General features: G+C 39.9%; 2 protein-coding genes and 1 long non-coding RNA gene across 20 annotated transcripts in view; 2 read left to right on the top strand and 1 right to left on the bottom strand.

The window, feature by feature from the left end:
• ccdc136b (coiled-coil domain containing 136b) overlaps positions 1–9,442 on the top strand; it is a 46,165-nt gene extending 36,723 nt beyond the window's left edge. For 6 of the 8 annotated variants that reach the window (XM_028954449.1, XM_028954452.1, XM_028954454.1 and 3 more), the window contains 4 exons: positions 1,020–1,293; positions 1,458–1,592; positions 3,783–3,898; positions 8,105–9,442. In XM_028954449.1, coding sequence (XP_028810282.1) covers positions 1,020–1,293; positions 1,458–1,592; positions 3,783–3,887 — 514 coding nt within the window. In that variant the 3' untranslated portion in view covers positions 3,888–3,898; positions 8,105–9,442. The remainder of the gene's footprint in view (positions 1–1,019; positions 1,294–1,457; positions 1,593–3,782; positions 3,899–8,104) is intronic. The other 2 variants (XR_003742538.1, XM_028954451.1) reach the window with 2 other exon arrangements.
• Positions 7,393–12,315, bottom strand: LOC114764651 (uncharacterized). Its single transcript, XR_003742539.1, has 3 exons — positions 12,038–12,315; positions 11,846–11,946; positions 7,393–7,580 (listed from the first exon to the last, which is right to left on the bottom strand). It is a non-coding gene; the product is annotated as an uncharacterized LOC114764651 (long non-coding RNA).
• Positions 11,402–13,949, top strand: part of flncb (filamin C, gamma b (actin binding protein 280)) — a 60,163-nt gene continuing 57,615 nt past the window's right edge. For 9 of the 11 annotated variants that reach the window (XM_028954445.1, XM_028954442.1, XM_028954448.1 and 6 more), the window contains exon 1: positions 11,403–12,200. In XM_028954445.1, coding sequence (XP_028810278.1) covers positions 11,825–12,200 — 376 coding nt within the window. In that variant the 5' untranslated portion in view covers positions 11,403–11,824. Of the gene's footprint in view, positions 12,201–13,949 lie in introns of all 11 variants that reach the window. The other 2 variants (XM_028954439.1, XM_028954447.1) reach the window with 2 other exon arrangements.

Raw genomic sequence — 13,949 nt, 5'->3', positions numbered from 1 at the left:
TGCCTAAAACAATAACATAATAACACAACTTTTTTTAAAATCTTTTATGTCGCTATTGAAAACAACCATAAAAAACTCATATTGCTACTGGAAAACATTTGCAAACCATTAAAATTAATAACTGGTTGAACTCAACAGGCAATAACCTCAAACAAGCACTGTCTGTATGTGTGGATCAGACCTTCACATTGTTCAGAAGGAATATTTGCTCGTTATTCCTTGCAGAACTCTGTTGGGTTGAGGTCTGGCCTTCCATCTTGCCCAATCTTCGTGTTTAGTTATTTTTAGGCAACAGCAAATTTACACTGTTATACAAGCTGTACACTGACTACTTAAAAGTGTCATATCTCTTGTCTTGTCCCAAGGAAAGATATAATAAAGTATTTATAAATATGTGAGGGGTGTACATACAAGGAATTTGGTTCTCGCTACTGGTGTCTCCTAAACAACACTACATAGAATATACAGTGCATCCGGAAAGTATTCACAGCAGACCATGTTACAGTTTACATTCCATCCATTCCAAAATGGATTAAATTCCTTTTTTTCCACAGAATTCTACACATAACACCCCATAATGACAAAAGTTTACTTAAACTTTTGGCAAATTTATAGGACCCAGATGCATACATATGATTGCATACATAAAGTGCAGGTAAGATAATGGGTGGTAGTAGCCTAGTGGTAACACACTCGCCTATGATCCAGAAGACCCGGGTTCAAATCCCACTTACTACCATTGTGTCCCTGAGCAAGACACTTAACCCTAAAAAAAAAAATTGCTCCAGGGGGACTGTCCCTGTCACTACTGATTGTAAGTCGCTCTGGATAAGGGTGTCTGATAAATGCTGTAAATATAATGATTGAGGATGTGATACTGCACAATGGTTATTGCACTCAAAAGACAGTGATGGATGAGCTAGGAGAGTAGGAATAAAGTGCACAACTATTTTTCTAACACAGCATTAAATAATAATAAAAGACAACAACTGATATATATCACCACCCCTCTGTTGCAGCTCTGTGGAAGGAACGAAGCAGTTTTTAGAGGTGGTGGAGGCTGGAGAGAGGAGGTGCGGGGTGGATGAGGCTCCCCTAGAGTCCAGCAAAGGCAGATCCTTCATGAGCACAGCTCAGTCGGACTGCCTGGTGGATGCCAGCATTCAGAAAAACCTTTCCTTCGATGGCAAAGCCCTCACTCCCACAGGCTGGCATGCAGGCCTGGAGGACGTGTGTTCCCTCAGAGACCAGCTGCATCAGGCTGAGAAACGTGCCTTCCAGGTCCAGAAGGAGGTGTGCAGTTAACACACATATACACATACTGAAATAAACAAACCCATTAAATTATGCTCTTGATGGGATATTTTTTTCTGCTTTCCTTTCTCTCTCTTTCTACATTCTGCATGACTATTTTGTAAAACAGTGATAATCACACTGATGGAATTTCTCTTATTCAGTGTGAGGGTCTAAAGGGAGAGCTGCAGGTACTACAGGGCCTGTATGAGAATAGCCAGAAGGAAAGAGCAGCGCTGGAGGCAGAGCTCCACTACTGTAAGACGGAGCTTGATCGGCTGTCTGGAAAGAAGGCCCAGGTGAGGGCTTCCAATAGGTCGTAGGTCACTAAGTACATGTGTGTATGTGTGAAGGGTTTCGGTTAGGGGTTAGATAAGACACTGGATCCAGTTTACCCTTTTGAAAATCTGATATTTAACACTTTTTAAACTATCTACTTATATACTACTTATAATCCAGTGTTCTTACCAGTGTAAGTAAAATACAGTGCAATTGTCAACAACAATTGAACAACAATTACAAAACGATATATCACTGACTACAGTGTAATCCAAATAAATAATCCACTCAATAAAAACACATTTTAACTAACAAAGACGCATTTTACACATTATTTTCTTTCACACAAAATAATGAATCAAGTGTATAATAAAATATGTAATAAAAGTGGATATCAAATATATCAAGCGTTGCAGTAGCCTAGTGGGTAGCACACTCACCTATGAACCAGAAGTCCCAGGCTCACTACCTGGGGCAGTGAGCAAGACACTTAACCCTCAGTGTCTCCAGGGGTACTGTCCCGGTCACTACTGATTGCTCTTGATGAATGCCGTAAATATAAATGTAAGTTTAACAATTCAAATGTAGGGTGGCTGTCACGATTAGGTGCAGCTGGAGACTCACCTGGCACTAATCTGCATGACAGCAGGGCGTTATAAGGCGCTTCTGAGCAGCCATTCGGAGGCTGCAACATTTTTATGTGGACCGTGCAACTTATGAGTGTAGTTCTTTTCAGTTCTGGCAATCGGCAAATGCCTGCGGGTTAGTTTATGTTCTCCCCTTTTGTTTCCCCTGTTTTTGGCCATCGAGCCTGGTTTGGTTTCTGTTTAATAAATCATTGTTTCGTTTCCATTATGTCCCGTTTCTATGCTACATTCCCCTGTCAGCTTGTGGACGTGACAGTGGCAGTTGCAGGGCAATTATTATTTTATCAACCCAAACCCCACTATAAATCAGAATCACACAAAAATTGGCCATGTGATAGAACAGAGAATCAGTATTACAGAGCTCTTGTTTTTCTTTTCTTTATACATAACGTTACAACATGCTTCTGTATAATATTGTATATTAAAACATCAGCTAAATTTACACAGTAGTACCTCTGTGTGTATCTAATGTAACAAAACTTTCATTTTCATTTATTTAAATGGGAACCAGCAAATGTCAGTAGGATGTAAACACAAAACATGCATATAGATGTACAAATCTATTTTTTTAAATCTGAGATCTTGGTTTGCTGGTCTATTCACTTTCATGAACCAGTTCATTACTAATGTATGTGCATGTATGCTGGTCACTGCTGAATGCTGTGTGTCTAGTGTGCGTATTTATCTAACACCTCTGCCGTGGTTTATGTGGGTCGCGTCTTTTGGCTCGGCTTTCAGGTGTGTCATAATGTGTTTGTCTTGCAGGGGCCTTGTCCAGTCCAATACATTAAGTTGTATCTGAACTGCCTGAACACATACGATTGTGTACCAATGTGCACTTACATATAGGACTTGAGAATATTTCTCTGTTAAACTATAAAAGGCCATTCATGGATTCCCTATGAGGGGATATCAGATTATCAGCGTGTTTATCCAGTCTGACTTCCAATATTTCATGTCACCCACCTAACTCCATATTTGTAGTTTATCTTGTGATTAAACCCTCCCCTAACCTACACTGTGGTGTTGCCTACTCCCAGGGCTTCTTAAGTAAGATCTCCTTTGTTTTATTCCTGGAGGAAGTAGGAACACAGGTCAGTATGGGCAGAGATCTTTAAATGACAGCACAGGTACCTCAGCTTTTTAACTAATGGAAGCTTGGAGGTCTCTGTGTCGTCTTTAAGCATCTTTGGTGTATTTCTAATCGTGCTCTTTCTTTTTCTCCCCCCTCTGTGGCCTGCCATGGCTTTTCTGTTGTGTTCATGACCACCCATTAAATGTTCATTAATCACCCTACACTCCTCAAAACACCCAACCTAATCAAATTCTTAACAAATTTGATGATATCTATCTATCTAATTATTTCATATCTGTATGACCTCATTGTTTTTCAATCAATATTACCAATATACAATACCAATCTCTCCATATGTAATTGTTTTTCTTATCATATCTTTTACCATTTTATTTGGGCATTTAATTTCTTTTTATCTCTCTCACCTGTCCCTCGCTCTCTCCCCACCTTTCTATCTTTTTTGTTTGTTTGTTTTGTATTCTCCTCAGAACTCCACACCTCCATCTGAGTCCCCTGTTCTCTCCATCCCCTTCATAGGAATGATTGTAATAGTGGCCCTGCTTTGGTGCTGGTGGTCGGAGCTGTCTTCATAAATGGGGAAAAGGTATGGCTCTGTCCTTTCTTTGTATTCATGCCAAAAAAAGACAAGCCTCAACTACATCGCCACTGTGACCAGCAAAGCAGGAGAAATGCACAGGGAAGGAGTGGGTACGCAAAATAGTGCATTAGTGTGTGAGTTTCTTTCCAGGCTGTGATACACATTGTATCACAGTATGTCACCAATTATGTAAGTGCACAATGTTTCACAATGATAGGGAAGAAAAAGGAATTTTGTCAGTTCAGGATTTGGCTAAGTGAGGGTAATGATTTAATGACCTGTTTAAGCATTCTGTCCAGTGACGTTCAAGAAATTACAAATGATAAAAATAATAATAAAACTAATGTCAACGCTACTGAATCCATAGTCATAGTGTGGCATGCATACATTTGTTTGAAATGTTAATCTATAAAGTTAAGCATTCAGAAAATGTAACAGATCACCCCAAAGAAAAAGTATTTTAAAAAGCATAAAAGTAAATATGCAAAAATCAATTTGTGGTAAGATGAAAAATATGGTCAGTTTTCATCTGGAGGTCTTCCCAGTCGTAGCTTTTGAGTTGTTCCTGCTATTTTCCAGGATGTAGCTCTACGCTGTTGCTGTGCTTGCTAGAGGTCCAGAGCTTGGCAGGCCTGTCCAGAGGGAAAGCTCTGATTGGTCCTCATTTTAATGTTAGCATGCACACACAGTACCTTTGCCTCGCACACATGCTACATGTGCTGTCAAAACTTTTGACTAGGTTTATGTGTAAGATTTTCATGTACATATACAAGATAAAGTAGGACACATGAAAGGTTTCTTGATATATGGCCTAGGAGGAAGCTCATATGTTTGGAACATGGAGAAAACGTGGTTGTCGCCACCTGTAACTATGAAAAGTAATAATAACAATTATAGTCTTGAAGTAAAAGTGGTTCACAAAAAAAGGCCCACCGCATGGTGCCATATGCTTGTTTGTCAAGTGTCCTAACCTCAGCATGTGTACCTACTTTTTCCTTACCTACTTACCTTTCTTATGCTCCCATGTTCCCTTGTCAAACATGACATGTATGTGCACACATGTATACCGCTGGCTCCACTCTGTGAAAGGCTAGGGGAAGGTGGTGGAGGTGAAAAAGGAAATGCCAATATTGTGACGTGCAAACCAAGTAGTGTTGTATCCCAAAACATAACAGAACAACATAACATAGCAGACTTCACAGTTCCTCAAAACTCACTCCTGGGAAATGTCTCACTGTCCGCCAAGACCCTACAGACCTTCCTCAAGTTCTTTGTGAGGAAAAAAGACAGAAGCTTCCACCATAGCATCAATCATGCCATCAACTCTGCCTTCGAATACCTGGCAGGAGCCACCATATTCAACAAGTTGGATGTTAGAAATGCCTACAACCTGGTTTGCATTCGAGAAGAAGATGAGTTGAAGACTGGTTTCTTTGCCCCAAGGGGCCACTATAAATGCATAGTAATGTGCTTTAAGAATTCCTTGACCATACTGCCTTTGTTCGCCTAGATCTCACAATACACCACCCATGATCAGAAACGTCACTCATTCTTTATTCAGAGACTTTGTAGAGAATGTGGGGAACAGATAGCCATTGAAAGTGAAGTTAAAGTGAAGTGATTGTCACAACACAACAAAATGTGTCCTCTGCTTTCAACCCATCATCTTCAGTGAGCAGTGGGCAGACATTTCAGGCACCTGGGGGGCAGTGTGTAGGGATGGTGCTTTTCTCAGCGGCACCTCAGTGGCACCTTGGTGGATTGGGATACGAACAGCGACATTCTGATTTCCTTAACCCCTAGGTCACCACTGCCCCATTGGCGGTCTAACTGGCATTGGAAGAGGGGTGCCAGTTGCTGGAGGTAGTACAACACACAGTCTTAGCTTGAACATTGAGCACATCAATGTAGCCTTCCATTTGAACCCCCACCAAGTGGGAGTACCCTCTTTTTTTCATCTGAAAGTAAAAAAGTGAAAGTGAACTGATGGTCATTATGATACACTGCAACACAGCACATGTTTTTTATGTTTTTAACCCATCACCCTTAGTGAGCAGTAGGCAGCCATCACAGGGGCCCAGGCAGACCGTGATTGGACTGGTGGGGCAGTGGTGGCCTAGTGATTAAGGAAGCGGCCCCGTAATCAGAAGGTTGCTGGTTCGAATCCCGATCTGCCAAGGCACCACTGAGGTGCATCGGAGCAAAGCACCGGCCCCACACACTGCTCCCCGGGCGCCTGTCATGTCTGCCCACTGCTCACTCAGGGTGATGGGTTAAATGCAGAGGACAAATTTCACTGTGTTCACTGTGTGCTGTGCTGCTGTGTATCACGTGTGACAATCACTTCACTTAATAAGAATAAGGAACTGGTTCAATTTCACCCTTTCCTACTGACCTGGCTATAAGAATGCCAAATCGGATGATTGGGGTTGGGGATGATATAATAATAAGTCCTACAGTTGTAGGGTTGGAGAAGTCCAGAATGTAGTCAGTGTCATGGTCTAGATTACGTGTCCATTATCATGTTACTGGTCCATTTGAAGATCCCTATAGCTGTAGTAGTAACGGTGGTGGTGGCTGTGGTGACCCTCTGGCATGTTTTATGGTATGTCCTTGTTTAGTAGTTGTCAGGAACCAGGATTTATTTGCTGGTCTCTTCACTGGGGTCTGCCAGTTGTCTGTGTGTTTGATTCTGTGTCTCGGAGAAAAACAAACAGAAGCAGCGGCAGACGGTTGCACTGTACGAGCGATACTGAAATATGTGGTATATTGGTAATACAGTGGCCCGGGACCCTAACTAGGACAGCCTAACTAGGGTGAATTTAACTTTGTCTGTGTCTAACAGGGGGACTCTTTGATAAACTGGACTTTATAATTGCCATTGCGTCAAATTGAAGTGAAATGAGGGTCTAGGATTTTAACAAAAAGCCAGAGAAAACAGATGGATTTAAACACTGAGACTGTGTCTGAGTCCCGGATACTGACAGGCAAGCCGTTCCACAACTGCGTAGCTCTACAGGAGAAGGCTCTGCTCCCAGCTGTGACCTTCTGTACTTTTGGTAGCAGTGGTGACCCCACACCCATTGATCGAAGGGGGCGTGGCGGTTCGTAAAGAATCAAAAGTTCACTCAGGAATTGCGCGGCGAGACCATTTAGAGCTTTATAGATCAAAAGTAGGATTTTGTAGTCAATCCTAAATTTGATGGGTAACCAGTGCAGTGATTGTAAGACTGGGGTGATGTGGTCAAAAATAGCTACGATGTTACTGCTCCACCAGCAAATTATCCTGGTCCCATTATCTTCTCAGAATCAGATCATATTCATAATCAGTATCAGAATATCTTTATTGTCATTGTAACAAGAACAATGAAATTAGGTATCTTTAATACACTGCGTTAAAAAACAAGCTTAAAAGAAGACATACACTAATATAATACAAAATATGATACAAAATATATAATTTTAAACCTCATTGTACATGAAGTAGAAATTGAGTTGGAGGTGGAAAAGTGGATTAAATGTCATTAATGGCAACAGGGTAGAAGCAGTTGTTTAGTTTGTTTGTCCTGGTTTTAATGCTCCTGTATCTCTTGCCTGATGGAAGCAGTTGGAACAGGTTCTATGGACTAGTGCACAATCAGTTCACCAACTTAGCCACCGGCCTATCCATGTTCAAAGACCTGATTCCCTGAAAAAAAAAACAGAAGTTCTGGTGGTGAGTTTGCAGGCTTCAACATACATGGAAAAGGTCTCAGGTCTCTATCATGACCAGTAATTTCAAGAAGTGCCTTATCATAAGAGGGCCATATCCACAGGATAAAAAACAAAATAAAAACATGTACCATAGTTATTTTGAGAACCCAGCAACTGGCGCCATTTTTATGGTGTCAGTCCCAAGCCCCGGTAAATGAGGAGGGTTGTTTCAGGAAGGGACTCTGACCAGCGAGGATTCGAACATCATGATTTTTTTTGTGAAATTGGGGCTAGTTTGGCACATTTTTTGGAGCTGTGTGAAATCGCTGTATATTTGTGTGTATGAGCTGATGAGTGCTTTTTCATATGTGAATGCATTTCTGACTGTATTACTGGTTTCACAGTCTTTGCTGGAAGAGTTTTGGAGTTTACAAGCCTGTGACTCTGTGGGCTTCACAGCATAACATAAGTCTTTGATGAGACAATCAAACCAATCTTTTTAATCTTTCTCTTTCTTAGGATGACAGTGGAGACTGGAACCTGGCGATTGTCGTTGCAGTCGCAGCAGCAGTGGTTTTTATTGTCCCAAGCTTAACTAGAGTCCTGTCGTGATTCTAAGAAGCATTACAGGAAGCGACCTTGTTCACTACTACCATTCTTCACCTTCACCTCTCCAGTCACTCAGCCTCTGGGTGTACAGGAGTCCGCTCCAACTCCAACTGCTATCATCACCAGGAAGCAAACACAAAAAACTGTACAAATAAAGGCTTCTGATGCAGTAAAGTCACACTGTGCTGCCAAAAAATGATGCACTTTTCAACACAAACATGTTCATTCTAGGCTTGATAATCCATATCACTTGTTTGTATTTCTTCAGGTAGAAAGTAAAAAACAGAGTAAACAGCCTGCCTTGAGCAGTGAAGAGTTCTAGCACACACTTCTCCAGAAGACCTCATGTATGACATTCTACATTTGGCTTTAGCACAGGAAAAGATTTCATTCTGCCTTATCTCTTTGCACATGCTTGTCCTCGCTGGATGGAGGAAGATTTTCATTTTGGGTAGAAGTGGCCCTAAATGCAGCTGCTATCTTTGGCCTTATTCTGTTACACAGTGACAGTGATATTTTTCTCCAGAGTCCTCCGGAGCCTCTCATTTATTGTCAGCAATGATTTTTCCACTTCAGACCCTTCTATGCTACAGCTGATGGGATTCTTGCCACTTCATATTTGCTGCTTCCCTGGTTTCATTCCAGCATGTTCTTGATAGTTTACGGTGCATTATGTAACAGCATGTAGCACTGAGGTTGCAAACCACAACCAGCTGAATGCACCACCCTCAGCCTTCTTTTTCCAATTGTGTATTAAATTGTGTATCTTTTCATAGATTTTCAGTAAAGAGCAGCAAAGATAATGTTCTGATTCAGACTTCCCAGAGTGACAAAATTTATCTTAACTTGCATTTAAATGTGTATATTTTTGTATCCTTGATCTCTTTCTGTCTGTTTAAGTGAGAAGTTATGTTAAAGAGGGTTATTTTTGTAGAGATATGCACAAATTCTGATGATCACAGATCGCAAATATTTTACTGTGAACAGAAAATAACTTCATTAAGTATCTGAATCTTGTAAATGACATGGGTACATGGAAAATTTCTGTCTAGAAACTGAACCCCAAATATTTTTGCATGGTGAATTGCATTTTTAAAATGAAAGTTTTAGCTGTTTTTTATTTCTTATTATTTTCTGTTGCCCACATGGTCTTGTCTGCCTGTATTTTCTCTTGTTGCATGCTATCCATTCAGACCTCTCGGCACTTTACACGTCTATTTTAAGGACACAAAATATAGAGTAATAAAAAAAAAAAAAAAAAAAAAAAAAAAAAAATATATATATATATATATATATATATATATATATATATATATATATATATATATATATATATATATATATATATATATATATATATATAATTATTACACTATATTTTGTGTGAATCTGTGGCTCTGCAGCATTTTGTGGCTTTGGCATGAATATCAGCTGGTGAAGTGGTGGGACTTTTGAAGTGTGCCTAGAATGTGCTGTCTTCTGGTATCTTGTTGTTGGGTTAGCACCTGTATGTTATATGGAGCAGAATTTCAGCATCAATGTTCAATGTCAACATTTTTCTCTATGTGATTAGCACTAGAAGATATATGAGTAATGATTAGACAAAGTTCTCCAAGGCCAGCCAATGCATGATGTGCTGAAAACACTGTATAAATTTTCAAGTTGTTTAAAAATTATTGTAAATAGCATAGTTGAGACAAAAAAATTAATAATTTCTGAAACAATGGATGTTTCAGTTATGTGCACACTCAATATTTTATGTAAAGTAAATACTCTTGATATAAATTTTCATCTGATAGAACAAAAGACATGATTTCCTATTATTGCAGGCTGACTTTGCATGATGCTCTCTGTAGATTCCACAGCCTCTATCTGTTCTACTCTCATCAGTGATATTAGAACTGCATGAAGTATCCATGATATATACAAAACCCCAGTTATAATTTTCCTCTGTTCTAGTGATTAAAATGTCTTTGTTTATGTTCTGTAAAAATGAAAAATGTTAATATGTGACTGGTAGGTATGTGGTGTGTTGTCATTGTCTATGTCTGCTACATGTCTGTGTACCTCTGTCATGTCATTATAGTCATTATGCAGATTATAGTCAGCCCTCCTTAATGCATATGTATAAGCCCCAGTGGGCTCTCTGTGTTGTACATTTTGTAAATGAACTGGAAAAATAAAGTAGTTTAATCATAATCAAGTTTTTATTTTCTTAATTAGGATCGAGAAGTCACCCATCTTCTGTCTTGGAAAACACTGCTTGAAGGTAAAAAAATGTATTAGAAAAATATTTGTGGCAAATCCGACTTAAGTGGCACTCTCTCCTGCACCACCACCGGTGACCACCGTTCAGCCGGTTGCATCATTCTTTCTCCCCCCATTGAAGTACCAGGGCCTGAGTCAAATGGCATCTGTGGGTTAGCAAATACTTTGAGAATGTGAATGGGTTTATGAACAAACAATTGATGATATAGTGAACTATTTATTTAAATAAATAAATAAATAGATAAATAAACAATGAGTATGGACTAATTCATTTTAATGTATATTAACTAATTTTGGATTATAATTGGATATATAGGTAATTTACATATTTGCCTAGAGCAAGTGTTCACACGCACCCCTCACCACCTTACCACTTCCCCAACCTGGTTAATTAAAGAGCATGTGCAATTATTTTAGTTTTATTTTTGACTGGGGAATGGATGTAAAGGTTGCTATTTAATACCAAATTAGTGTATGACAGAAGGCCCACAAACTACCAGACCACTAGATGTGATCCATATGGAAATTCTACGGTGTTATTTGCATAACTGAGATATCTGATCTGATATTCTTATAGCAATTACATTCAATTACAATTACATCTTATATTGTCCACTTTAATAAATTCAGATCACATGAAATATTCCACCCCAAGAATTGTCATGCTTTTCCTGACCCCAACTGGCAGATCAATATTTTTTACAACCCGCAGCCACTTCCCCAGCACTCCTGGTGTCAGAACCCCACCTCCTACCACAGCCAGTTTGGTGTGCCTAAAAATAAAGTTGACAGTCACAACTGTTGGAGCATTTGGGGGTCCGGCCATCCAATAGTAATCACCTTCCCGCACGTCACCCAATCACATGCTTGGTCACTATCTCCTGAGGATTAGAGAAAGGCACCCTGTAGTTGAATATGGTCATGACAGGGCCATTCCAAAGAGTCCAGTCGTCTGACGTGAGCCTGGGGGTCTCAGATGTTTGATGCCGTTCTTCTTCCTGACCTCATTTTAAGCTCTCAAGCTGTTATAGCATCTGCAAACAACACTTATATTCTGCTGTCCTCACTGCCAGAGGGGCTGTGTTCATTGGCTAATATTCAGGGGACCGTACAGTTTTAGAAAGAAGGAAAAAGAAACTTATCGTGGAGTGTCAAAGCCAGAACATACCATCTGACGTCCCATCGCCGGACACCAGCACAAGAAAGTAAGAATTCTTGCGCCTTCTCTCTGATTTCTATTACTACTATCTTTTTTGGTATCCCTGGCACTGCCCAACTCCCCTTCGTGCAGCAAACCCCTCACTGGTGCACCGGCCTCGCAGATCTCCGTATAAAAAGGAGGGGGCACGGAAAAGCGCAAACATGATGAGCAATAGTACTTACTACGACCAGCAGCCACCGCAGTACTACCAGGGCACCGAAATCGGGGAAGACGGTGAAGAGGAGATGCCGGCAACGGAGAAGGACCTGGCGGAGGATGCGCCCTGGAAAAAGATCCAGCAGAACACCTTCACCAGGTGGTGCAACGAGCACCTGAAATGCATCAACAAGCGGATCAACGATCTGCAGAAAGACCTGAGCGACGGGCTGAAGCTCATCGGGCTGCTGGAGGTGCTGAGCCAGAAGAAAATGTACAGAAAGTACCACGCCAGACCCAATTTTAGGCAGATGAAACTGGAAAACGTGTCAGTGGCGCTGGAGTTCCTCGAAAGGGAACACATCAAACTGGTTTCTATAGGTAAGCGCGTTTTTTCCCGACACTACGTAATCAGAAAGCTGAGTGTTTGTTTCTTCTGTTAACCTGGCAACTACTAGCGATAAAGTTTGGCTACCTTGAGATTACGGGACTGCAGTACATCATTAATGTACTACTGTTCTCTCACTGGACACAGGTGTATATATATACATCAGACAAAAGCGTGACTTAGAGCATACAGAGTGCATGTATAGGCGTCAAAGTTTGCAATGCGCGATTGGATAAGGCGTCCACCGCGGAAAAAAACCCATTCGCCTTCACGAAAAGAAGCAAGGTTGCCAGGTCCGCCTGATATAAGCGAGTTTTAGCTTTTTTGCTATCAGTAGTTACAGGGACAGTCACCCTGGAGGGTTAAGTGTCTTGGTCAGGGACATAATTGGCATTAAGAGGGATTTGAACCTGTGACTTTGGCCTTCTGGTTCATAGTGTGTTGCCCACTAGGCTATACTACCACCCTTATATTTATATTTATATAAATGAATATGAAGTTATGTTGAATTATTTGAATTATGCAGGTATTATTGTGGTTTGGTGTTAAGCTTTTTGATTATAGATTGTTTCTCTGTGAAACTCATGTACAAGTGAAGCAGACTTAACTGATGCTCAGATACTGATAGAGGTATACATAGCTTCAAAGTTCACAGAAAATTAAAGTGAGATTCAACTGGTTTAATGAAATGTGTACTTGCATTCAGCACTGCAATATTTTTAATGGAGGAATTGTAGTTTTTTTTTAGTAGATACAGGAGTGTGTTTGAATACAGAATACAATGGCTAAACTAAAAAATTTAATTAATCTGTCACTCCTAATATTTAAGCATTGCCGTAATGTGAATAAACTGCACAAACCTCCTGTTAGTAGCATTATAGTAAACAAAACAAAACAAAAAAATTTACTGATAAGCATAAAGTAGACAGCTCAGTTTAAAAGAACAAGCTAATATTTTGTTATCTACTGTAATGAGAGAAAACACATTAAACAAATGACTATAGTTTGCTTTTTTCAGTTTACCCCTCAGTTTAGCATTAGGCCATGTCACAGTAAATATTATAGTAAATCTCCTTATCTATAATTATCACAACGTATCCATGAAACCACCTTATTAAATTCAATTTTTTGTCTGCCATTATTTCCAGACGACCCTGAGATTATCTGACTGCAGTTTATCACAAATGTGGAGAAAATCACCAATCAGCCTAATATAAAGAAGGTCATGGCATTATGAACAGAGCAATGATATTATGGCCATATATTGCACTATTGTTGTCACACTGGATTGAGATGTGAATAGAATATCAGACAAAATCGTGGCTAACACCACACAGGGTGCATGTATCTGCGTCAAAGTATGTCAAAGAAAGCATCTTCAGCATGAAAGTCTGAGTCACATTCATGAAGTGAACCAAGGTTGCTTAGTTCGCCTGACATAATACTTGATCTCTCATTTTTTAAACATCACCCTTCCAACCATTTTATCAAAGTGTTTATTGATAGATGCGATCACCATGTTTGCAGAGGATATGTATAATGACATTTTGACTCTTGCAATTGGTTAAACAAATGACACCAAACCCTTTTAAGACTGATTATATCCCTTTTCCCAAAGCAAATAATGGGTTAATGATGTGCTATTTTATCTTAAAGCTGACTCTGTTTTAGGGGTTTAGTAAAGATTGGGTCTCATGTGATCTTATTTTAGTTAAAAAAATATCCTGAGGCTATTGAGTCTC

The sequence above is a fragment of the Denticeps clupeoides genome, chromosome 15 (genome assembly GCF_900700375.1).
Source record: "Denticeps clupeoides chromosome 15, fDenClu1.1, whole genome shotgun sequence".
In the NCBI taxonomy this organism is placed as follows: Eukaryota; Metazoa; Chordata; class Actinopteri; order Clupeiformes; family Denticipitidae; genus Denticeps; species Denticeps clupeoides.
The sequence above is the reverse complement of the archived record's forward strand: the minus strand, read 5'-3'. Positions and strand labels throughout refer to the sequence as shown.